Here is a 25,506-nt window from a genome sequence, read left to right on the forward strand (position 1 = left end):
AAGCCCCAGATTTCGCAGCCGGCATCTATCACATTCAGTCATTTATCTACACTGAATCTCCTTTTCGAAATGTATTCTTGGTAACGGATGGCCTCTCTTTGATGCTTTCAGTTCCAAGAGTCTTCGTTACTGATGTTCATCTTTAAAAACATTATTGGACAGCGCTCTAAGCAGGATACTGTGCACCACCTGGTTTGGGGTAGGAAGAGGGGAGGATCACGGACATAAAGAGGAGTTAGACTCCAACTGCCGTGTAATGGAGTAAAGAAGAGAGAGCAAAACTGAGTCAGGACTTCAAGACAGGGGTGACTTCAGAAAAGATTGCATTCTGGAAAGACTCGAGCAGCCCAAGAGAGGAGCCGGCTATGGCTGCGAAGAACGAAAATGTGGCAGGAAAGCGGGGGGTACTATGAGTAGAGACGAAGGCCGAGGGAAGCAAACGGCCACTTGGTGAACGTCACATCAACTCCCTCTGTTTGTAATTACAGACTCTTGGAAGGGCTCCTTAAGAAGGGCGTTCAAAGACCCTCTAACCCGCACTTCTGCCCTTCCCAATTAACCAGGCCAGAGACTCATCCAAGTAAAGACTCCCTTTGAGGAGTTTCAGGGGCAGCAGGCTCAGCTGTGGGTGGGAGCTTTGGTTGTTGGATGTCTTTTTTAGAATATATAATACACGGCTCTAACCAACTGCTTAGAGTTTTAAAGGAAACTGTTTCGATAGTATAAGCCCAAAATCCACTGTAAATGCTAAGCTGAGCTGTGCGTTGACCTTGTACCAATTCAAAACTTTTAATCATTATTAGCTCAGAGGTCAAAGTTTTCAGAAATTGTAACCAAATAATTAAACCGTGTGTGAGATTCTAAGGGGAGATGTGACTAGAAAATACCATTTTCTACATACTTTTACCCTCATTACCCAGTGTTAAAATACACTTACTCCTATTTACTCTTATTTGTGATGAACATCATCATCTATGCCAATTCCTGGTTTTAATTTTGGTAAAGTCATGTGTGTGTGTGTGTCCCCTATGATTAGCAAATATTTTTACCTCAGCTTTTTAGCCCGTGACAGTCAAAAACCGAGAGGTTTGCTGAGGACAGGCTTAGCATAATATTACAGAAAAGAAGTATTTAATAAAAACGCATTCCAGTAATAATAATTTTTAACGTACACACTGGAAAAACACTAAGTTTTCATTAATCCTTATCTTACTCAGTGAAAATAAGTCTGATTTCTCTCCAATTTTTCCACAGTTCCTCAAATGTGGAGATCAAATGAGAACATTTCTGGTTTTATATAGTGAAAGAAGTGATGGATCAAAAAGTAATATGAAAAAAAAAGACAAAAAAAAGTAACATATGCATGAAACTATAAAGTCTAAACTTAACATTGGAGTCGATCTTTTTCGCCTCCATTTATAAAACATGGTGGTCAGTTAATCGTAAAAGCAGAGTAACAATACATTCCCATAGTTTGTCAATATCAAGACAACTGATGTGCGTCTCTCCCCCAACTCTAGGATGTTGGAAAGCACTGCTATGGAGGAACACTTTTCTTCCAATCTAGCAAAACTAAATCTAATAAAGAATTAGGGACGTGAGTTTTGCCTCTGGCTGACACCTCTACCTAATATGTCTAATAGTTCTTTCCAATGGTTCCTTTGTTGTGCATATTTATTTTACCTACAAACCTCCAACTTTTCTGTAGCACAAAGATCCATCTATTTTCATCTGCCACGTTTGAGCAATGCATAAAGCAGGCTGTTGTTAGCATCACAGCATCAGCTGCCAACTAAATATTTATACTTGTTGGAGTAAGAACAGTTCTGATCTGCTACAGCATTAGCAGTTTGGGAACTGATTAACTTGTATACATTTTCCTAATTCCAGTAAACATTACTCATTAAAGCATATGCTCCACTGGAAAACACATAGCCTCCACCTGTGTTTAGGTTTTCTTCAAGTGCACAGGTTTGCAATAAAATTAGATTAACACATATAAATTCAGATTCTTCTCAAAGTGGTAAGATCCCACGTGGTCAGTGGACTCCCTCTTACCTGGACACTAGTTAGAGTTGTGTACTGGTATGCTCTGACAATCAGGTAATTAGCTTCCACGTCTGCTAGTCCCAGCAGAATATACTTCCACCATTTTCTTTTCAAGATGCATAAAAGGTTATCACTGCCTGGTTAAAAGAAATCTGGGTTAGTACATGTTACTTGAAAATAAATTATACATGTTAATTAGGAGATTACAGAGTCAAAGCAGAGGTCTGCTGTGTTGTTTTTTTCAAGATTTTTAATGTTTTATTTCTTTCTCTCCTCTTCCCCACTCCCCCCACCATTGTCTGCTCTCTGTGTCCATTCACTGTGTGTTCTTCTGTGTCCATTTGTATTCTTGTCAGTGGCACCGGGAATTTGTGTCTCTTTTTGTTGCATCATCTTGCTGTGTCAGTTCTCTGTGTGTGCTGTGCCACTCCTGGGCAGGCTGTACTTTGTGTGTGTGCGGGGCGGCTCTCCTTATAGGGTGCACTCCTTGCGCATGGGGCTCCCCTACCCAGGGATACCCCTGAGTAGCACAGCACTCCTTGCACGCATCAGCACTGCGCATGGGCCAGCTCACCACACAGGTCAGGAGGCCCTGGGATTGAACCCTGGACCTCCCATGTGGTAGGTGGATGCTCTATCCATTGAGCCAAATCCATTTCCCTGCTGTGTGTTTTGAATGTGGCCCTTCCTATTCTATAATTTTCCATTTCTCGTAACCTAAACCCCTGCAACCATTGGCAGAGTCGTTGTGATGTTTCCTAGTAAGAGGCCCACAATAAGGTGTCATCATGGACCAAGTTATCAGTGAAAGGGCCAAGAGAACGAAAGTAGGAGAATGTGATTAAAGTCCCCTTCCCATCGTCAGGGAAATACAGCGTCCAGGATGGATTTGGACGTCACCGTTCCTGAGAAGCCACAGGCTAACCCAGGAAATCAAATAAATGCTCTGCTATGATTTCACTGGTCATTTAACCTCCACTCCTGGGCTTCTTCAAAGGAAACTCTGCATGGGGCCACTGTTCCGGAAGAAATGTGGTTTTGGGTGAAAACTAAGTGATAAGCTTGGAGAAAAGCTTATCACTGAAGAAACACCTTTTGTTTCCCAAATTCTATTGATTCAAGTTAAGTGAATTCCACTACTTGAGAGTGTCTGGCATCACAGGAGACACAGAGTTGGCACATGTATCAGAAGGCTTAATGGTAGGATAACATACAAGGAAATAAAGGGAGTGAGAATCATAAGCAAATAATTATCATTAAGAAGCAATTAGGGAAACAGACTTGGCCCAGTGGATAGGGCGTCCATCCACCACATGGGAGGTCCGCAGTTCAAACCCAGGGCCTCCTTGACCCGCATGGAGCTGGCCCATGTGTAGTACTGATGCGCGCGAGGAGCGCCGTGCCACGCAGGGGTGTCCCCCGCGTAGGGGAGCCGCACCCGCAAGGAGTGGGCCCCATAAGGAGAGCCGCCCGGCACAAAAGAAAGTGCAGCCTGCCCAGGAATGGCGCCAAACACATGGAGAGCTGACGCAACAAGATGACACAACAAAAAGAAACACAGATTCCCGTGCCACTGACAACAGAAGTGGACAAAGAAGAACATGCAGCACATGGACACAGAGTGCAGACAACGGGGGAAGAGGAGAGAAATTTTTAAAAATGCTAAAAAAAAAAAAAAAGTAAAGATGCAATTAGGGGGAAGCAATTGTGGCTCAATTAGTTGGGCTCCCATCTACCATATGGGAGGCCCTGGGTTTGTGTCCGGGGCCTCCTTGTGAAGGCAGGCTCGCCCGCATGCTGCAGAGTGCCTGCTTACTGTGGAGAGCCGACTCAGCAAGGTGACTCAACAAAAAGAAGGGAGACAAGCAAAAACACGGAAGAGTGTGCAGCGAATGGACACATATATCAGACAGCAAGTGAGCCGCAAGGGGGGAGGGGAAATAAAATAAATACAGACACAGAAGAATGCGAATGGACACAGAAAGCAGAGAGCACACAAAAAGCCACAAGGGGGGGATTAAAAAAAAAAAATAGATGCAATTAAGGTATCACTATCCCAGAATCCTCAGGACTGGGGAATGAACAATGGACTAGAGTAGACTTACTGGTATTCTACTGTACACTTATTGTGATTCTAGAAATGGATGAACTTTCATCATTGATGTGAACTGGAGGTTCTGAGGGGAGGGAGAGGGAAAAATAAGTATAATATGGGGGCATTTTTGGGACTTAGGAATTGTCCTGAACGACACTGCAATGACAGATACAGGCCATTATATTTCTTACTATCACTTACAAAATTGTGTGGGAGAAAGTGTAAACTACAATGTAATCTATAATCCACTCTTAGCGGCAATGCTCCAAAATCTGTTCATCAACTGTAACAAACGTACACTAATGAAAGATGCTGTTAATGTGGGAAAATGTGGGAGGGGAAAGAAGAGGGGCATATGGGAATCTCCTATTTTTTTATGTAACATTTATGTAATCTAAGTATCTTTTAAAAAAATAAAGTATATTAATTTTTTAAAAAGACGCAATTAACAGGAATATTCTAAAAACACAGAGTCAGTCTTCCTCTGCATGGGGTGGCAGGGGACGCATTCACAGGGGGCATCACGCTGACGTATTATGAGTCACACTGACGTCCTGAAGGGCAGGATTCACCGAGAAGAGTTAAGTCAGTCGAGGACTAGTAACTATGTCCCAAGGCAACTTCCACCTCCTCAAGGTCTTGCCAAATTTGGTGCTTGCCTCTTCAGACGGTTTCCCCTCTCCTACAAATGGCTGTTTTCCTTCAAAAATAAATTACATATTCTGACACAAAGGAATGCCACTGACATGTAAGGGTTCATATTAAGAGCACGAGAAAACCCAGCACTGATGTTTTTATGATATGCCTTAAATGTGCTGAAAATGGAAATACTTCATCTCCCAGTCAGTCTGGGTTAGCCACTGTCTTCACATTCCTGAATCTGATCTCACGGACTTTATTTTAAAATGCCAGGCTCTTCTCCTGTGGGAAAGATGTTTGTTATCAGGATTAGCAGCGCCTAATACAGAGCAGGGTGAAAGCAAGGGTAGAACTGACCCCACCGAGGACTCCCTATGTGGCTTAGAGCTGCGTGCCTCGGTTTCCTCATCTGTAAACTGGAGGAGAATAATACCCTGAGTTTTTGTGAGGCTTCAATGAGTTAAGCCAACACTTAAAGGAGGTAAGCAATTAAAACAATGCCCAGCACATAAATGAGTCAGAAATCAGTTTTTCCCATTTTTGTGTAGCTAGCTAGAAATCATAATTTTATGATGATTCTGAAAATAGCTTAAATGATTTATCAGTGATAGAAATGTCAATTCCTTATCAATTCCCTGTCTTTGTTTCTCTGACCATGTGGGCTTGATCTATGTGTAATTGATGCTCCATTTAGTATTCTCCTCTTAGCTGGAAATACATATTTTGGACAGTAGCATTCTTGACTTTTTAAATGTGTTTAATATTGCCTCCTAATTTTATCAACCTCCAGAAAAAACCTAACATGTAATGGCACTGCGCTGTTTTTGCCAACTTCTCTGTTATAGACAGGTTGGTGCTACATATTTTAATCAACAATTTAATTAACAATTTCAGAGACCTATCCATAAATCTCTACTACTTTTATAGGATGCAGGTGTCATACTTTTCTGACAACTTTTTTTAAAAATAGATTTATTTACTTCTGCCCCCCCCCCCCATTGTTTGCACTTGCTGTGTGCTGTGTCTTTAGGAGGCACTGGGAACTGAACCCAGGACTTCCGATGTGGGAGGGAGGTGCCTAATCACTGGAGCCACCTTTGTTCCTTCTTTGTTATATCTCTCATTATGTTTTTTCTTCTTGTGCCTCTTGCTGCATCATCTTGTTGTGTCAGCTTGCCACACCAGCCTGTCATGCCAACTCGCTGTCTTCTTTAGGGGGCACTGGGAACCGAACTAGGGACATCCCATGTGGTAGGTGGGAGCTCAGTCACCTGAGCCATATCTGCTTCCCTCTGGTAACTTTTATAAATATAATACATCTATAGTTTCCTGTTCTTGGTTTTGCCGTGTTTTCTTTTTAATAGAAAATTTTAAACTTTTTATTCTAATAACATATATATAAAATATCTAGAAGCTAAAACATTTCATAAAAATGATTTTCTTGAAAAAGTAATTTCCATACCTGATCGAAATGTCAGCATCACGGTATAAATTAGGAACAGCAAGCAATAGCTGAGAAAGCTCTGAAGCATCGGGGTGTTCACTTTGTATCTTTCAGCCAAATACTGGCTGGTGATGGCTGTTCCACAAATACACAAGGACAACATCTGACCCAGAGCAATTGTTTTCAAAATATGCCTAGAAAATAAAGGAAAACATCAGAAGAGCTTGCAAATAAATCACACCTTTTTAAAAACACGAACACACACACATTTTAGTGTTAATGCTAATGATTCCAGGTAGTTCTTTATTTCACTTTTATTGCTTGCTTCCTTTTTCTTTTTTTTTAGGAGGTACCAGGGGTTGAACCTAGGACCTTGTACATGTGAAGCAGGCACTCAACGCTGAGCTACGCCCACTCCTCTCTTGCTTACTTCCCAACCACAAAAAATTTAATTGTTGAATTTGGAGAAACTATATTTTTATTCTTTTTACATTATGATTCCCCTCTCCCCACAAAACAAATACTTCCTGCTGTCACTGGCCATCATTTAGACATCTTTTTCATGACCTGTCTATAGTATATACTACTTAATGTGAGGAGGGGTGGGATTTTTTTTTTTTAACTCAGCCTTAACGCTAGCTTTTTTTTTTTTTAAGATTTATTTATTTATTTATTTCTCTCCCCTTCCCCCCCCCCCCACCCCGGCTGTCTGTTCTCTGTGTCTATTTGCTGCATCTTCTTTGTCTGCTTCTGTTGTTGCCAGCAGCATGGGAATCTGTATTTCTTTTTGTTTTGTCAGCTCTCCCTGTGTGCGCCATTCCTGGGCAGGCTGCTCTTTGTTTCACGCTGGGTGGCTCTCCTTATGGGGCGCACTCCTTGCGCGTGGGGCTCCCCTACGCGGGGACACCCCTGCGTGGCATGGCACTCCTTGCGTGCATCAGCACTGCGCATGGGCCAGCTGCACACGGGTCAAGGAGGCCCGGGGTTTGAACCACGGACCTCCCATGTGGTAGATGGATGCCCTAACCACTGGGCCAAGTCCGCCGCCAACTCTAGCTTTAAATCTTCCCTATTCTATAAACAGTTAGCATTTTCTCATCTTTCATTCTCCCTGAGATTTGATTCCTTCAACTGCCCCTCCAGAAGCAGTGGTTTTCACTGTTGTCTGCATATCCAAATCACAAGCTTTTAAAAATCCCAAAGTCCAGGCTGTACCCCAAAACAATCACATCATAATCTCTGGAGGTGGGGCCCCAGCATCAGTGGTTTTCAAAGCTGCCCGGGTGATTCCAAAGTGCAGTCAAGGATTGTGAATCACGGCTCAAAACACACGGAAGAGTAAATTCCAGACCCTGCCCTTCGACACTAGAGGAGAAGAGTGCCTTGTCAACCAATTACAAAACAGTTTAAATCCTGTAAGAGTTACCAGCAAAACACCCCCAGCTATTACTGGTTAATCTGAGTGAGGGAGTTAGCAGGTGGGGGAGAAATCTGAGAGATTTCATAGAAGAGGTGTTTTTCAGTTAGGTTTGGAAGTATGTAATGGATATCTAGAGGAAGGAGGAGGGAGAAGGGAATCAAGGAAGAAATAACTATAGGACCAAATAAAAGCACAGAGGCACAAGCCTCCCCTGAGAGGTCCAGGAAACATCAAGCAGCCAGGATGCTCAGGGCATGGGGACAACAGCAGAGCGGCTGAAACCACAGATCCACCCAACCCTTTCACATTAGAGATGTGAGCCCAGGGAGGGGATGACAGAGGCTGTTCAATTTGATTTCCAAACTTCTCTTAAATTATTCGGAGGTGGAACTATTTTCTTTTAAGGGATCGGGACCTCCCGGTGTTTCTTCTAGGCTCAGAATTTTATACTGTTGCCTCTTCAGTTTTTTTCTTCTCCTTGTTATTCATTCATTCATTCATTCATTCAACATGTACTTTGTATCCCGAGTTGCTCTAAGCAAAGTGGGAAATATCAAAAAAAAAAAAAAAAAAAAAAGCAGAAAACACAGAACATCTGGTCTAAAAGTCTGCAATGTATTCTTTCCTCTGGATCATTTGTTTCCGTGTTCTGCAACTAGCTCCAAACCATTCTAGCAGGAGGACAGAAAGAGGAAGGTGCTGGCTGAAACAAGCCCTAAGTTCACCTGTTGAGCACCTACTAGGTGCCAGCCAAGAGGATACAAAAATGAAGAGGTACCTGTTTCTAAAGGTCTCACATTCTACTAGGGATAACGAGTCATATGAACGTGTTATGAGGGTACAGCTGAAATGGGTTATATTTAGAAAATAAAGGTAGGCAGGCAAGGTGAGGAATGGCATTCCAGACAAAGAATAGCACAGACACAGGCACAGGGCTCGTTCAAGGATTCAAGTTGGCGGGTGTAGAGAGAAATGGCAGCAGATTGAGAAGGGCCTTATATGCAATGCAAAAGCTGGTATCTTATCTCAGTGGTGGTGACATCATCAAACGCTTCCAAATAGGAGGAAGTAAAGTGTTTAATAAAGCAGGAACTGAGCACTGTTGGGGCTCTAGCTATGTGACAGCACCAAAGCCTAACCCTTAATTGCTAACATGGAAACCAACTGTGGTGGTTTGAAACTGTATGGACCCCAGAAAAACATGTTCTTGAACTTGATCCATTCCTGTGCGTGTGAGCCCATTGTAAAGAGGGCCTTTTGATGAGGCTACTTCAGTTACGGTCTGGCCCACCTGGTCAGGATGAGTCTTAAGCCCCCTACTGGAGTCCTTTATAAGCAGCATGAAATTCAGACAGAGAGAAAGCCACAGGGGCAGCGGCCAGAAGAGAACGGAGGCCAGGAAAGGCCGCCGCGCATACTGCCGTGTGAGAGAGGCACCAAGGCCCACGGATCACCAGCAGTCAGCCCCAGAACGCCATAGTCTTTGGGAAGACAGCGTTGCTTTAACGATGCCTTAATGTGGCCATTTCCCCAGCCTCAAAACCACGAGCCAGTAAACTCCCGTTGTGTATACCAACCCACTGCATGGTATTGCTTGAGCAGCCAAGGAAACTAAAATACCAGTTAAAGAGGGAAAAGCTGACAGATACGGAAGAGTCCAGTATAAGACCCAGTTTTCTGTACTGGATGGAGAGCAATAGGGTTAATCAAGATCCTGACGACAGCAGATTCCTGGAGGCCTACACTGGACAAAGAGGTAAATTATTTTTTTCTAGAATAGGGCAACCTAAAATCCAGAATCAATGCACACCATGCTTCCTTCAAGAAGAAGTAAGTGTTAGGAAGAAAGCTGTACCTGTCAGAGAACAGAAGCTCGCCCCACTGTTTCTCAGTTTGGCTTTGCTGAGATCTGAGCATCTTATTTTGATGCATGAACTCTGAAAGTCAGTTTTCCCTCTTGCCTAGCGTTTTATTGTAGACTGGCTACAAATTAAAGCTCTTCTTTAATGCCTGGTACATCTTCTACTGAATCTTCAGAGCAGCCTGTGTTTAGCTGTTCCGATTTTCTCAGGTTTCCTGTACCTCTTTCTTGCCCTGGACGTACTGTGCAAACTTTATATGCAAATGTTTCAACATCAGGACAAAATTTCCTTTGCTCTGTCCTTTCTCTGAGTGTCCTGAGCTATTATGTTTTTCTGAAGATTTTCCTCCCCAGCAGCTATGACTCTCTCAACTGCTCTCCCTCTATTCAACAGAGGAATGCTCACTGCCCTCTCTATTCATTAGAATTTTCAGTCCTGAGGCCCAGTCTGCATTGAAGCAGATAAGTATTCCCTTTTTTCCCATGAGTTCTTCTGTCTCTGGTAATGTCTACATGAGGATATCCTGCCCCAGGGAGCCAGACAAGGTCAACATTCGAAAACACCCAACATTTCATTTATGTGCTCTAGCAATTAGAGTCTGGGTTGGGTGTGTGTTCACCACTTGCCAACAGTTCCACCATGGGTCTCTTTAGTTTCCTGGGGGCCCTTTTTTATACACATACTTGCCGCTGAGGCTCTGCCTGGGCCTGGGGTCCCCTGGCAGAATATGCATGGGGTTCTAACACACTACTATGAGTGGCTCGTGGTCCACAACTACAGGAGGTGCCCAGGCCCGAGCGCGGCTGCTATGGGACTCTGAAGCCACAAAGGACCTAGTAAAGGGGCAGGTCCAGACTGGCAGGTATTTTTGTTTGGTTTTGTTCTCTCCTGGTGCCCCTGCCCTGTATCAGCATTTGGGGTATCCTTCTCCAATCTCTATTATCTTTCAGATTTCCAAGCTAGTGGGAGTTACCCGATTATTAGTTGTTTTGGGGGGAAAATTTTTCTGGGGAGCTCTTACATTGCCATCTTGATGACAAATTTGCTTAAAGAAAAGGATTTGGGAGAACTTCCTCTCCTCCCTGGAAGAAAGCCTCAGAACTTTGGCACTAATGTCCTTTTTTTTTTTTAAGTTGAGGAGGCTGAGAACCAAAAGAAGGAAGTGTTTTGCTTAAGCTCATATAGGAGCAGAGCCAGTGCCCATCTTTTTCTGACCATCAGATATCTGCTTTCCATACAGCACATTGTTTTGGGATAATAAGGGAACTCAGACCAAAAATCAGTATCTTCCCACCTTCTTGTATCTCTCCCTACTCTTTTGTGCCAACATCCCTCTCTTCACTCTCATTCACATCTCCATTATGATTTTACAACAGAGCTTATATGAGAAGGCCCCTTCTTCAGAGAATCCTTGCACCTCACCTTGCAGTCAGGAAAGAATGATTCTAGTCTGATTTTCTTCCTGACGGTAGTAAACACAGCTTCCCTGTATATCATAGGGGAGTTGGAGTTCCAAAGTACAAGGTACTGTAAATCTAATCAAGTGGCTGATAACCTAATCAAACTCAGAAAAAAATTTTTGCATCCCATAATGTACTTCAAATCAATTACAGATTTGAAATAAGAACAAGAGACGTGCAAGCATAAAGCCCTGTTCACGAACTGACAAGATTCCTCTAATAAGCTCATATTTTGTCTGCTAAAATAGCACAATTTAGCAAGTTCTCTTCCAACTATAAAATATTACCGTCTTCTTTAAAAAAGAAAAGTCACAAATTGAGTATGGAGATTTAAAGTTGCAGGAAAGCACTTTTCTTGGCTCCAAATCATAATGACCTCATCTATAATGGAAGTGCAAGAGAGCAAGAGCAAGAACAAAAGAGAGCAAGCAAGCGAGCTGGCACGAGAGAAGCTGGAGGAAGCAGAGTCCAAAAAAAAAGGTGGGGGGGGGGGGATAACAGAAAGAAACACTCAGACCTGTAAAGGGAGATATCAAAGGCTTCAAAATAATATTTTTTGCTTATTGCTTCACATCTAAGGATTAGTTTTATCAATACAAGGTCCTAGTTTCTTTGACTTCTGAACAGGGGACGATCTGTGCCATCATAAAACCTGCCAGAGGCAACGTGCATCTAATCACAGGATACATCCTGTCATGGTTTTTAAAAGGAAACTCCACTTAAGTGAACTTCAATGGCAGGATATGGTCCAACCCCAAGACAGGTTTCCCAAGGTGGCTTCACGCTACGGGAATCAGGCCACCAGAAAGCACAGCAAATGAAAGTGAGGGATCATTGAGGATAGGGGCAGTAAAACAAGTAGAAGACAAGGCTGAGTAATGGTCACCTCTGACTTTGTTACTGTTTGGATATATTCTACATCTGCAGAAAAAAAAAATTTTTTTTATGTTCAACAATATAGTTATTAAAACAAATTATAATAGATAGTAAAATTCAATTTTATAAATCTGAATATGTATAAATATGCATAGAAAAAAATCTGAACTACCATAAAAAGTTTTTGTTTTTTCTTTCCACTCTAATCCATATTTTATTCCTCCATTCTGTGGACCCTGATATAGTGATGTCCACTCCACCTCTATATTGAGAGGGGGCTTAGATTCCACATGGATGATGGATGTAATTCTCCTGCTTGCAGTTGTAGGTACTCTCAGTTCCCTGATGTGGTGACTGATCTTCACCTCCCTGTTAGCTGACCTGCATAAGTCCAACGAATCAGAGAGTAGGAATTGCAACTCTGCTGAGGCTCAGGGCCCAGCTAGCACATGGACAGTCCAGAGAGTCAAGTCTTCTGGGTATACACCAATGCTAGCACCAACCAAAAGTTCATTAAAAGTGACAGAAGAGATATCTGTAGAAAGGTCACATCTGAGTCCAACTCCACCACACTCAGGGACACAAATTTCAAAGCAGGGCCCACTAACATAGTACTGAGCTCCAGAGCTATCCGCCATGACTGTATCCCTGTGGGTCTCCGCAGCCCTCAGGAGAACCAGTATCTTGAGTTGTATCTTTTGGCTGCTTCTGGGGTCCTCCTGAGGAGTGCGTAAGCATGATCTCTCTAATGACCTCCCTACTCTTTTTTGAAGACTCTTAGCCATATAAACTCATTTGACTTTGCCATTTCCCCCTTTTATTCAAGGCCAAAAAGCAGTTTTTAACACATGATCCTAATTGTGGGCTGAGATAGTCTGCTGGCCTGAGTTGACCCTTTTATTCAAGGTCTTTTTCTATTTACATCACCAGCTGGTGCTTGCTAGTAATCCCTTGACACCGGGGAGGCTCATCCCTGGGAGTCATGTCCTACACTGTGCGAAATGTAATGCATTTACATGCTAAGTTTGGCTTAGAGAGTGGCCACATTTGAGCAACATGGAGGTTCTCAGGAGGTAACTCTTAGGCACCCTGCAGCTCTAGACCTAGTTCATATTTCAGGCACACAGACTCATAAGCAATCATCAGTATCAAGGGCTCATTGTTGGAAAATTCTTCTTTGTTGGTCTTTGCTGTTGCACTTGGGGGATGATTGCTGTTCCATTGGAGAATGTGACAGAGCTCCAGAAAAAGTTTTTTAAGGCACTTTATTTCCTCTCTTCTTTCTTCCAGGAAAACTGAAACACACATCTTAATACCCTTCCCATTCTATAACACTCGTACACAGGCTTTCCAATGAAAACATACCTTCTTTCATTCTTTAATTCATCAGTAGGTTGTGTATTCATCAAAGTCTATTAGGTGCCTAAAGGTGCCAAGCATCAAAGATTTGGAATTTGCTGGTCCCAGACCCTACCTCCCCACACCAGATCAGGTGGCTTAGCTTTGTGCAAAGACAAAATACCCCATCCCCCTGTAACCGCACCCACCACCCCATCCTTTGACACTGCACCTACCCCCCCATACCTTTGCCTCTGCACCCATCACATCCCTGTCATCGTCCTCACCACCCCATCCCTGTGTCACCACACCCACCATCCCAACTCCCTGTAACCGCACCCACTCCCTATCTCCCGTGATCATACTCACCACTCCATCCCCGTCACCATACCCTCCACCCTTTCCCCTGTCACAGCACCCACCACATTATCCTGTCACTCCATCTACCACCCCATCCCACAACACTGCACCCAATCCACACTGCCCTGCCATCGCACCCACCACATTCCCCATCACTGAACCCACCACCCTGTCCCCTGTCACTGTGCCCACCACTCTGCTTGTGGCTCTTCCCTCACACTCTAAGCACCAAGGGGACAGGGACATTATCTCCCCCATGATTAGCACAGTGCCTGGGACATAGAAAGTGCTTAAAGAATATTCACTATTGCTGAACCTCTTAAGGAGTTTTTTAACTCAGGGGACAGACCAACCAGATAAAATGGGAAAATATTAAAATAGAGTTGTGCATGCAACCAAGGAGAAGGAAGGGTCAAGACTGCTCAGAGGAGATTCACAGATAATCAGACCCTTGATCACAGACCAGAAAAATGAACAATTTCCAGGAAGATTCGGGAATGGGGGAATGACTGTAATATGGTGTTCTGCCTAATTTAAATACTGGTTTTATATAATATATACATGAGAGACATTATGATGGTATCCATCTATTTTTTTAGCTCATCTTCATTTGCAACTTCAAGTTAAACTGGCAGTCCTCTACCTGGGTGTATATTAGTATCATAGTGCAGAGCAGGAGCTGGCTTTTTAAAAACATTGATAGCAGAATCGTAGCACAAATCAGGTTCTCAGGAGCTGAGGATCAAGTACCAGTATATTTTAAAAAGCACCCTAGATAAGTCTAGTCTGCAATCAGGACTGCAAACCACTTAATTATTCTCCCCTTTTTATTTGAGATGGTAACAAAGCATTCAAAATGACTGATAAGATGCCTCATTTGAATGCCAAACACATTTTTTCTTCACTTTATGTTTCAATAAATCTGGGCTGCTAGACTGCACGTTGTCAGTTGGTGGCAGGATTTAGCATTAGAGCTACAAGATTTCTATGACGCAGAGCTACTTTAAGGAGATTTAAAAATCCATCATGTCTGCCACCCATAAGTACACTGATAGAGAATAATAAGTTACAGTACTTCTATAGAAATCATATTGCAAATCTAAAAAGAAATACTCATTTAGGCCAAAACTTTGCATTTAGCAAATAGATTATCCAGTATCTATTATTAGAGCATTTAAAATTAAATTGGAAACAAGCTAGAAAATAAATTATACGTAGTTTTCTTTACATACTGAATAGGTTAAATGGCCTATTCTTTCCATCTCTACATTTCTATGATTTAAAAAGCTAGTTAATGGACCATCAATCTAACAAGCCTTAGTAGCATTTTGAAGAATCCACTTTTTGATGTTAAAAAGGCATATTCAAAACTCAAAGTGGCGAAGAAAGCCAAATTTCAATGAAGAACAAATGCAGTGGTGTATACATCATTACCTTAAAAGAAAGACCTGATCCTTTTTAACTATAAGAAAGGAAACACACGCTTTCTTTTTCTCCATTGGATTATGTCTTAGTAAATGCTTACTAAGTTATTGAATAAGTGCTGCAAGTAATTACTGAGAGTCCATAATGTTATAATGCAAAGTAGACAAATGTAGAAAGGAGACCTTTAGAAGTGAACTCAAGGAACTGTCTTGGTGTGAAGAAAATGAGCTTGGCAGTTAAATAAAACCTGGGTACAGATTTAGATTAAACAAGACAGAGAAAAGAAATAGGTGCAGGCAAAGGAAAAGAGTGATTTGTATCATGTTTTGTCTTTTTGAAAGGCTGGAAGAGACTGTACCCCAGACATGGCCTTTGGGAGAAGAACATGCCTTCTGAATACAGTGGAAAGACCCCTAGACTGATCAGAGGACTAACTCCACTTCCTGTTAGGGCCACAAAGTGGAGCATTAGTTAGCATCTCCAAGTCTGTTTCTTTTTTTCCCAAATGGGTGGAATACCACCTTTATGGGTTTATTTTAAGAGTTAACAGATGTAACCTAAGTGAAAGTACCTAGCACACTCGTCCACCCTAGGCACGCAGTCAGCTGTATTTCCTTCCTTCCTCTGGCCTGCCCAGCCAATTGGTAACCGCTCATCCAGTAGAACATTCTGCAGTGATGGAAATGGCCTCTAAATACACCATCCACTCCAGCAGCCACTAGCCACATGTCCCTACTGAGCACTTAAAATATGACTAGTGTGAATGAGAAACAAATTTTCAGTGTCATTTAATTTCAGTTCGTTTCTATTTAAATTGAAATTCCTACTGGCCGTGGACTTGGCCCAGTAGTTAGGGCGTCTGTCTACCACATGGGAGGTCCGTGGTTCAAACCCCAGGCCTCCTTGACCCGTGTGGAGCTGGCCCATGCGCAGTGCTGATGCACGCAAGGAGTGCCGCGCCACGCAGGGTTGTCCCCCGCGTAGGGGAGTCCCACGCGCAAGGAGTGTGCCCCGTAAGGAGAGCTGCCCAGCGAGAAAGAAAGTGCAGCCTGCCCAGGAATTGGTGCCGCACGCACAAAGACCTGACACAGCAAGATGATGCAACAAAAAGAAACACAGATTCCCATGCCACCGACAACAACAGAAGCAGACAAAGAAGAACATGCAGCAAATAGACATAGAGAACAGACAACTGGGGGGGGGGGGCGGGGGAGAGAAATAAATAAATAAATCCTTAAAAAAAAAAAAAAGAAATCTCTACCCATGGCTAGGAGCTGCCATCCTGATCAGTGCAGCTCTGGTCCAGCACTGGGCAGCAGAAGTTTCTGCAATGATGGAAATGTTTGAAGTGGCTATTGAGCATGTGAGATGCGGCAAATGAGGAAGTGAATTTTTTATTTTATTTTATTTTAATTTACATGGCCATACGGGGCTAGTGTCTATAGTAATGGGGAGCTCAGCCCTAGCCCAGTGCTTCTCAAATTGTAACATGATGTGAATCATCAGAGGATCTTGTTAAACTGCAGCGTCCGGTGCAGAGGGCTTGCAGAGAGGCGGGAGACGCTGCTTTTCAAATGACCTCCCAGGTGATGCGATGAAGCATACTTTGAGCAGAAAGGATCTAGAGCAGTGCTTCCAAGTCTGCGGTCTCTCAACCACTAGGGATCCATGGAAGTAGTGAAAGCAATCCATGGCTGTCCAGGAACTGGTTTAGACACTTCAGGAGGCTTAAGAGCACTTCTGATCATTGGAGGTAAGAATGCAAAAATGATACAATCCCTATTTCAGGGGCGAGGGGTGAGGAACTTTGAAACCTGGTAAATTAAGGGAAAGAAGCAAACATTTATCCTGCCTTTCCTCCACAAATTGTACTTCAGGGTAAGCAAAGAGTTGGAAGAAGGGGAGTTTGTCTCTATAGAAATATTCTGAATAATAAATGAAGATGGAATGATAGAAATAGAATTTCATTTTACAACCCCAAATAAAATAATGCATCCAGGCAGTAAACATCAATAGCTTCTAATATAACAAAAAGAGAAACAAGCAAATATTACGTGTCTCCTGATGAAAGCACCCAGTACCCATGAGATAGTCTTGCAAAGAAATAAAATCGCAAGAGTTTTTACCTGGAGTCCATGGACCCAGCCCACAAAAATATTCAGGAGATTTATAAATTTGGGTGGGAAAAACAATGTATCTTGATTTTCAGCAATGCCTAAACTGAAGTTTAACATTCTCTTCCATTACTAATGTGAGCCACAAACTATAGGAGTACTACCAGTACCTGTGAGTAGTGCTGTCCCCCAAATCACAGATATTTTCATATCTTATCATATGGCAATTCTTGCTGAAATGTCAAAATACTATTTACATGCATCGCTACTCTGAAATTAAGGTAATTATTAATTAGATACTCTGTGAGATCCTGTTATTTACTATTTTTTTAAAAAGCACATTTATTAATATAAATCACAATTTGCTTTTTAATATTTCAATAATTAAATACATATATAAATTATTTACATTATAATCCTATATAGTTGATTTTCTGTACTTTAAAACATTATTCTGAGAGTCCATAGACTTCATAAGTCTCACAAGGTTCACTGGCAAAACAAAGAAAACAAAACCAGACACACATACACATATACACACACTTTGAACGACCAATTTTAGGAAAAACCTAAGAATAGAGAGCTCTGCAAACACCACCACAGGGATGCAATGAGCAAAACCCAAATGTGAGAAACTCTACACGAGAAATAAAGTGTTTCTTCAACTAGGTGCTTGCTTCAGCATATAAACTAAAATTGGAACAATAAAGAGAAGACTAGCACGGCCCTTACACAAGGATAATGTGCAAATTCATGAAGCATTTCATATTTTCAGGCCAATATCACCCTAATACTAAAGTCAGACAAAAATAGTTCGAGAAAAGAAAATTACACACCAATATCCTTTATGAATATAGATGCAAAAAACTCCCAAACGAAATCCCAAAGCACATTAAAAGAATTATACACCATGATCAAGAGGGATTTATTCCAGGGATGCAAAGGTGGTTTAAGATAAGAATATCAATTCATGTAATAAACCACATTAACAGAATGAAGGAAAAAAAACCTTGATCGTCTCAATTAACACAGAAGAGGCATCTGATAAAATCCAGCAGCCCTCCTTGATAAAAACACTTCAAAAATTAGGAATAGAAAGAAGCTTCCTCAACATGATAAAGAGCATATGTTCTACTCAATGGGGAAAGGTGGAAAGCTTTCCTTCTAAAATTAGGCACAAGACAAGGATGTCCGCTGTCACCACTATTATTCAATACTGTACTGGAAGTTCTACACAGAGCACGTGAGGCAATAAAAAGAAGTAAATGGATCCAACTTGGAAAGGAAAAAGTAAAACTTTCTCTGTTTACAGATGACATGATCCTATATAAAGTCCTGAAAAATCCACAACAAAGCTACTAGAGCTAGTAAACAAATTCAGCAAAGTGGTGGTGTACAAGATCAAGATGCAAAATCAGCAGCGTTTCTATAAAATAGTAATGAACAATCTGAAAAAAAAATCAAGAAAATTCCATTTACAATAGCAATTAAAAGAATCAAATATCTAGGAATAAATGCCACCAAGTTTGTAAAGGACTTGTACACAGAAAACTACAACCATTGTTAAAATAAATAAAAGACCTAAATAAATGAAAGGACATTCTGTGTTCACAGATTTGAAGACTACATATTGTTAAGGTGTCAATTCTACCTAAAGCAATCTACAGATCAATGTCATCCTGATCAAAATTCCAACAGCCTTCTTTGAAGAAATGGAAAAGCTAACAATCAAATTTTTATTGAAGGTGTAGCAGTTTGATATGGTATGAATTCCAAAAATAGATACTGGATTATGTTTATAATCTGGTCTGTATCTGGGAGTGACTAAGCTGTGATTAAATTTCTGGTATTTTGCATCAGAACCCCTTTGGCTGACTAATACAGAATTTGGTACCGAGGACTCGGGAAATACTTTGGCTATTTCTGAAATGCTGGAACAGTTTTATAAATGGGTAAGGGGTATTTTTTGGAGGAATTGTGAGATGCTTAGAAGAAAAGACTTATAGTGCTTTGAAGAGACTGTTGATAGCAATATGGATGCTAAAGAGACTTTTTATGATGTCTTAGAAGTAAATGATGAAACAATTATTGGAGACTAGAGGAAAGGTGATCCATGTTTTACAGTTACAGAGAACTTGGCAAGATTAATTCCTGGTGTTTTATGGAAAGCAGAATTTGAAAATGGCAAGCCTGGGCATTTAGCTGAAGAAATTTCCAAAGTAAACCTGGAGAATGGGCTTGGCTTCTGCTTGCAGGTTGTAGCAGAATGCTAGATGAGGGAGATAAACTAAGGACTGAACTGTCAGGTTCAAAGAAAACAAACTGATTCTGGAAACTCCAAGCCTCTGGAAATCAAGCTCCCAGATGAAAGTGCCCCACTGGAGGATGTAACTAAACTTGGAACTTATAAATCAGGATTGAAGACGCAGTTATCTTGGAAAGACTTGTGGAAAGTCTTACTGTCTGATGGCTTGGACTCCTGCTTCCCGCATGCTAAACCAACAAGGTTTTTGAGAGAGTTAGCTGTATGAATAAAACCACTGTCAGCCTGGAATAAAAGGGAAATGAAAAGGAGAGATTGCAGGAGAAACAGCTTTAAGAGGAAAACCATGGAAGCTGAGATCTGGAATTAAGACATCACCTTGGACCAAGAGAGGAACCCCTCCCATGTGTACAGAGAGGGTGAGTTTGCCGCAGCAGTTGAAGAGGGTGGGTGTTCCCACCCAATGTGCTGGGAGAGTTTTGCTGCCCTAGGGTACAAAGAAGGTGGAACACATTCCCCAAGGATTATGGTGGTTAAGGTCAGCACCCCACGTGTCTGAGAGGGGTGCACCTGTACCCCATGGATTAGGGAAGGCCAGGTGGTCAACTCGTTGCTCTGAGAGGGTTGAGCCTGTATGCCAAAGGTTAGGGAGAATGTTGTCTTCACATCACTGTGCTAGGGGGGTTAAGACTCTAACCCAAAGATTGGGTAAGGTGTGGCAATCACCCCAACACTCCTGGAGGGAGAGGTCTGGAGCTTGTTTGACACCCAGATACTTGATGAGGGTGGTACCAAGAAAATGGCCATTGGGCAAGCATGTGGAAAGGGTGGGTTCCCATAAGGCAACAAGGAGAAGAAACCATCATCTTAAGAATGACTCTCAGACTGAAATCAAAAGGAGGATACCCTGCAGGTTTATTGAAATGTAAAAGACCCTGTGACTCACGTTTCCCTCCCAATTTCTCCTTACTGTAATGAAAATGTTTATCCTTTGTCCATTTGTGTTTTGGAAACAGATAAAATTGTTTTGTAAATTTCAGAGGTCTAGAGCATGCAGGAACTTGCCCCAAGACAAACTGTATTTCTTTAAATTGAGTGTGATATGATTTAGTACTTGCACTGCTACTGATTTAAGGTTTTTTCAAATACTGTAATGTCTTTTTGGATTTCAGAGGGTGGAGTGTAGCAGTTTGATATTGTTATGAATTCCAAAAATAGATATTGGATTATGTTTGTAATCTCGTATATATCTGGGCTTGACTAAATTGTGATTAGGGCTTTGATTGGGCCACATCATTTGGGAGTGGGGACTCACCAAGGGGTGGGGACTCAGAGATAAAAGGCATGGCAAAGGACAGAGTTGAGGGGTTTTGATGTTGGAGTTCTGATGTTGAAGCTGATGCTGAAGCCTTAAGTTGGAGCCCCGGAAAGTAAGCTCACATAGGAAAGAGAAGCCAGCCCCAGGAAGAGAGGAACCCTGAGCCCAGGAAGAAGCAAGCCCTGGGAAGAAAGGAACCTTGAACCCAAAGAGAAGCAAGACACTGGAAGGGAGGAACCCAGGAAGCCTGAACCCTCAGAGCCATCGGCAGCCATCTTGCTCCAACATGTGGAAATAGACTTTGATGAGGGAAGTATCTTATGCTTTATGGCCTGGTATCTGTAGGCTCCTACCCCAAATAAATACCCTTTATAAAAACCAACCAATTTCTGGTATTTTGCATTAGCATCCCTTTGGCTGACTAATACAAAAGGGTAAAGGGTCCCAAATAGACAAAAAAATCTTGAAAAAGAATGCATTTGGAGGACTCATGCTTCCATATTTTAAAACTTATTACAAGCTACAGTAATCAAAACAACATGTTGCTGGCTCAAGAACAGAGAGATAGACCAACTTGGGAATTCAGAAACCAACCCTCCCATCTTTGGCCAATTGATTTTTGACAAGGGTGCCAAGTCCACTCAATGGGGAAAGTTATCTCTTCAACAAATGGTGCTGAGAAAACTGCATATCCATACGCAAAAGAATGAAGATAGATCCCTACCTGACACCATATACAAAAATTAACTCAAAATGAATCAAAGACCTAAATATAAAAACTATAAAACTCCTAGAAGAAAACCTAAGGAAGGAACCTCAAGACCTTGTGTTAGGCAATGGTTTCTTAGAATTTCACCAAAAACATAAGCATAAATAAATGGGACTTTGTCAAAGTTAAAAACTTTTGTGCATCAGAGAACTTCATGAAAGTAAACAACTTACAGAATGGGAGAAAATATTTGGAAACCCCATATCCAATAAATAAAGATTTAATATCCAGAATATATAAAGAAATCCTACAATTCAACAACACTAAGACGAACAACCCGATCAAAAAAGGGCAAAGACATTTAATAGACATTTCTCCAAAGAAGATATAAAAATGGCCAAAAACATCATGAGCCATTGGGAAATGCAAATAAAATGAGATACCATTTCATAGCCACTAGAATGGCTACTATTTAAGAAAACAGGGTTAGTGGTAGGGAGGATGTAGAGAAACAGGAAGACTCATTCATTGTGGGTGGGAATGTAAAATGTTGCAGCCATTGTGGAAAACAGTTTGGTGATGTCTCAGAAAGTTAAGTATAGACTTACCATGTGACCTAGCAATCCTACTTCTAGTTATACACCCAAAAGAACTGAAAGTTGGGGCTTGAAGAGATATTGCACACTGATGTTCACAGTGACATCATTCACAATTGCCAAGAGAAAGAAGCAAACTAAGTGTCCATCAACAGATGTATGGATAAACAAAATGTGGTATATATGTACAATGGAATAATATTCAGTCATAAAAAGGAATGATATTCTGTTACATATGACAACATAGATGAATTTCAAGAACATCTTGTTGAGTAATATAAATCAGATATAAAAGGACAAATACCCCCCTCGATTGGAAGCAGAGTGGGAATTACCACCCCTAAATCCTCTAGAATTAACAAATATAAGTGGGGATTGCAACTATAAGCTAAAGTAGACCCTACTATTATTCTAGTAATAGAAGAACTAGTAATACTGATATAAAGGCAGTGGTTACCAGAGGTTCTGAAGGGAGGAAGAGGAAAGAACAGGTATAACTTGGGGCATTTCTGGGACATTGGAATTGTTCTGCATGACCTTGTAATGACGGATACAAGCCATTATACATTTTGTCCAAAACCTATAAAATTGGTTTATAGGTGCAAAGTGTAGACAGTCATAAAGTAAACTACAGATCATGGTTAATAGCAATACTTCAATATGTGTTCATTAGTTTTAACAAATGTACCATACTAATGAAAGATGTTATTAATGGGGAAAGTGTGGGAGGGGAGGGGTGAAGTACATGGGAATCCCCTATATATTTTTTTCTCCCCTTCCCCCTCACCTCCACCCCACTGTCTGCTCTCTGTGTCCATTCGCTGTGTGTTCTTCTGTGTCCGCTTGTATTCTTGTCAGTGGCACCAGGAATCTTGTCACTTTTTTTTTTTTTAAGATTTATTTATTTATTTATTTATTTCTCTTCCCTTCCTCCCTGCCCTGGTTGTCTGTTGTCTGTGCCCATTTGCTGCATGTTCTTCTTTGTCCCCTTCTGTTGTTGTCAGCGGCATGAGAATCTGTGTTTCTTTTTGTTGTGTCATCTTGTTGTGCCAGCTCTCCGTGTGTGCAGCACCATTCCTGGGCAGGCTGCACTTTCTTTAGCGCTGGGCGGCTCTCCTTAGGGGGTGGACTCCTTGCGCGTGGGGCTCCCCTACGCAGGGGACACCCCTGCGTGGCACAGCACTCCTTGCATGCGGCAGCACTGCACGTAGGCCAGCTCACCACATGGGTCAGGAGGCCCTGGGTTTCAACCCTAGACCTCCTATGTGGTAGGCAGACGCTCTATCACTTGAGCCAAAAACTTCCCATATATTTTTGATGTAACATTTATATAATCTAAAGCTTCTTTTAAAATAATTTTTAAAAGGACAAATATTGTATGATCTTACTGATAGGAAACTATTAGGATAAGCAGATTCCTAAGAGTCAGAAAGTAGAATATAAGTCTGGGGTGCAGGTAATGAATGGGAAGTTAATGCTGAATTGGTACAGAGTCTCTGGGGTAATGGAAAAGTTTTCTTTTGCTTTTTATTAAATTACTTTATTTGTTGTTTTTTAAGATTTATTTACTTTTTATTTATTTCTCTCCCCCCTCCCCCCCAGTTGTCTGCTTTCTGTGTCCATTTGCTGTGTGTTCTTCTGTGTCTGCTTGTATTCTTGTCAGTGGCACCTGGAATCTGTGTCTCTTTTTTGTTGTATCATCTTGCTGGGTCAGCTCTCCGTGTGTGCGGCACCATTCCAAGGCAGGCTGCACTTTTTTCACACTGGGCGGCTCTCCTTAGGGGGCGCACTCCTTGTGTGTGGGTCTCCCCTACACGGGTGATACCCCTGTGTGGCACGGCACTCCTTGTGCATATCAGCAGTGTGCATGGGCCAGCTTCACACAGGTCAGGAGGCCCTGGGTTTGAACCCTGCACCTCCCACGTGGTAGGCAAATGCCCCACCTGTTGGGCCAAATCCGCTTCCCAAAAAGTTTTAGTAATGGGTGGTGGTGATGGTAGTACAACACTGTGAATATAATTAACACCACTGAATTATATATTTGAACATGGTAAAAATATATTTTCCTGTTGGGATGTTCTTACTGTGACCAGCTGATACATTTAGAAATGACATTTCTCCTTATAAATTAATACATTTATTTTCAAGTATAAATGTGAGTGTGAGCAGCAATAGCCACTTTCTCCAGAGCCTGGTTACCCCCAAATGAATTGATCATTGATGTTCCACACATATGGAACTGGAAAATTCCAGCAGGAACAGAAATTCAGAGTCAGAAGTCAGTCTTCCTAACATCTACAATTCCAGAAGCATGTTCATAAAGTTTTGTCAAAACTATATAATCTAGTATTTAATGATGCAATGGAGCAAGCTTTTCCAAAAATTACTTCATAAATAATAATTTGTTATATTTCATTATATTTATGACTATTACACAGAATGTTGGAACAAAACACTTCTGAAATTAGCAAAATATTTTTTTCTCTACTTAACTTCACAATATGTCATGCTGAAATTCTTAAACTAGAGAATTTTTTTTTTAAAGCAACCCAACTTTACAAAATTCTGTAGCAATACAACAGTAGTTCAGAGAACAGCAACTTTAGTATAGATCTAAATCCACCAAGTAACCCATTGGATTACATCAAAGCACTCGAGTTGTAACTCAGGATATTTCCAACCAAAACAAATTTCAATCTTTGGGCATTCCCAATTCTATTACTTCCTAGAAATGTTTCATTTTATCCTGAATCTGCAGAACAAGAGTCAAATGATACAAGTGGAAGAGGTAAGAGCTCAATGACATGATTAATTGACTGGATCAAATTCCATGATTGACTGAAACCTGAACCAAAGAATTTGTGTTAGATTACAGGATTTTTATGTGTGTTTTCTCCTTTACATATTTTGTATATACCAAGTGTTCGACAATAAGGAATATATTTAAAATCCTCCGTCTTTCTTAAAATAACCAAGAAAGTAACAGGACCAGAAAAAAAAAAAAAAAGCAAAAATAACATTAGACTTCTTGACTTCTCCTTTTGAATCCTTGTGCTAAATTAGATTCACAGCTAACCTTCACTCTTTTCTTTCTCCTCCAACCACCTTCTGCCCCGTGATTCTCTGTTGACAATTCAAGGTTTCCAAACTGCTGACTTAAAGCTCCCTGGACTTGCCATTGGGGCATCCATCATCATCAAAAATTATTTATTTATTACATTCATGCTAATGGACCCCATCAGAAAATGTTACTATGTTTTTTTTATAGTGCCTTGCAGTTTATAAAAACTTTTCAATACTCTATCTCATTGGATTTTCGATCTGTTCAACAATGCTGTGGGGTTACAGATAAGGAAACTGAGGCTGAGAGAGATGAAATGGGTCACCTAACTCATGCTGCTCAAAAGTGGCAAAACTAGGTGCAGGACACAAACCCCTGGACACTAAATGGAATACTTTTGCAAACCTACTACAATCCCTCGTACATGACTCTTAAAATAACTTCAAAGAGAGGATCCATCCCTTTTTTTTCTAACCA

General features: G+C 41.4%; 1 protein-coding gene and 1 non-coding gene across 5 annotated transcripts in view; one reads left to right on the forward strand and one right to left on the reverse strand.

The window, feature by feature from the left end:
• Positions 1 to 25,506, reverse strand: part of SLC35F2 (solute carrier family 35 member F2) — a 63,638-nt gene that overhangs the window by 10,657 nt on the left and 27,475 nt on the right. For all 4 annotated transcript variants that reach the window (XM_058289509.1, XM_058289508.1, XM_058289510.2 and 1 more), the window contains exons 2-3: positions 6,246 to 6,421; positions 2,059 to 2,186 (exon numbers count right to left, since the gene is read on the reverse strand). In XM_058289509.1, the coding sequence (XP_058145492.1) occupies positions 2,059 to 2,186; positions 6,246 to 6,421 (304 nt within the window). The remainder of the gene's footprint in view (positions 1 to 2,058; positions 2,187 to 6,245; positions 6,422 to 25,506) is intronic.
• Positions 17,752 to 17,855, forward strand: LOC111767184 (U6 spliceosomal RNA). The gene has a single exon (XR_002799072.1). It is a non-coding gene; the product is annotated as a U6 spliceosomal RNA (small nuclear RNA).

Source organism: Dasypus novemcinctus, chromosome 27 (assembly GCF_030445035.2).
Source record: "Dasypus novemcinctus isolate mDasNov1 chromosome 27, mDasNov1.1.hap2, whole genome shotgun sequence".
NCBI lineage: Eukaryota > Metazoa > Chordata > Mammalia > Cingulata > Dasypodidae > Dasypus > Dasypus novemcinctus.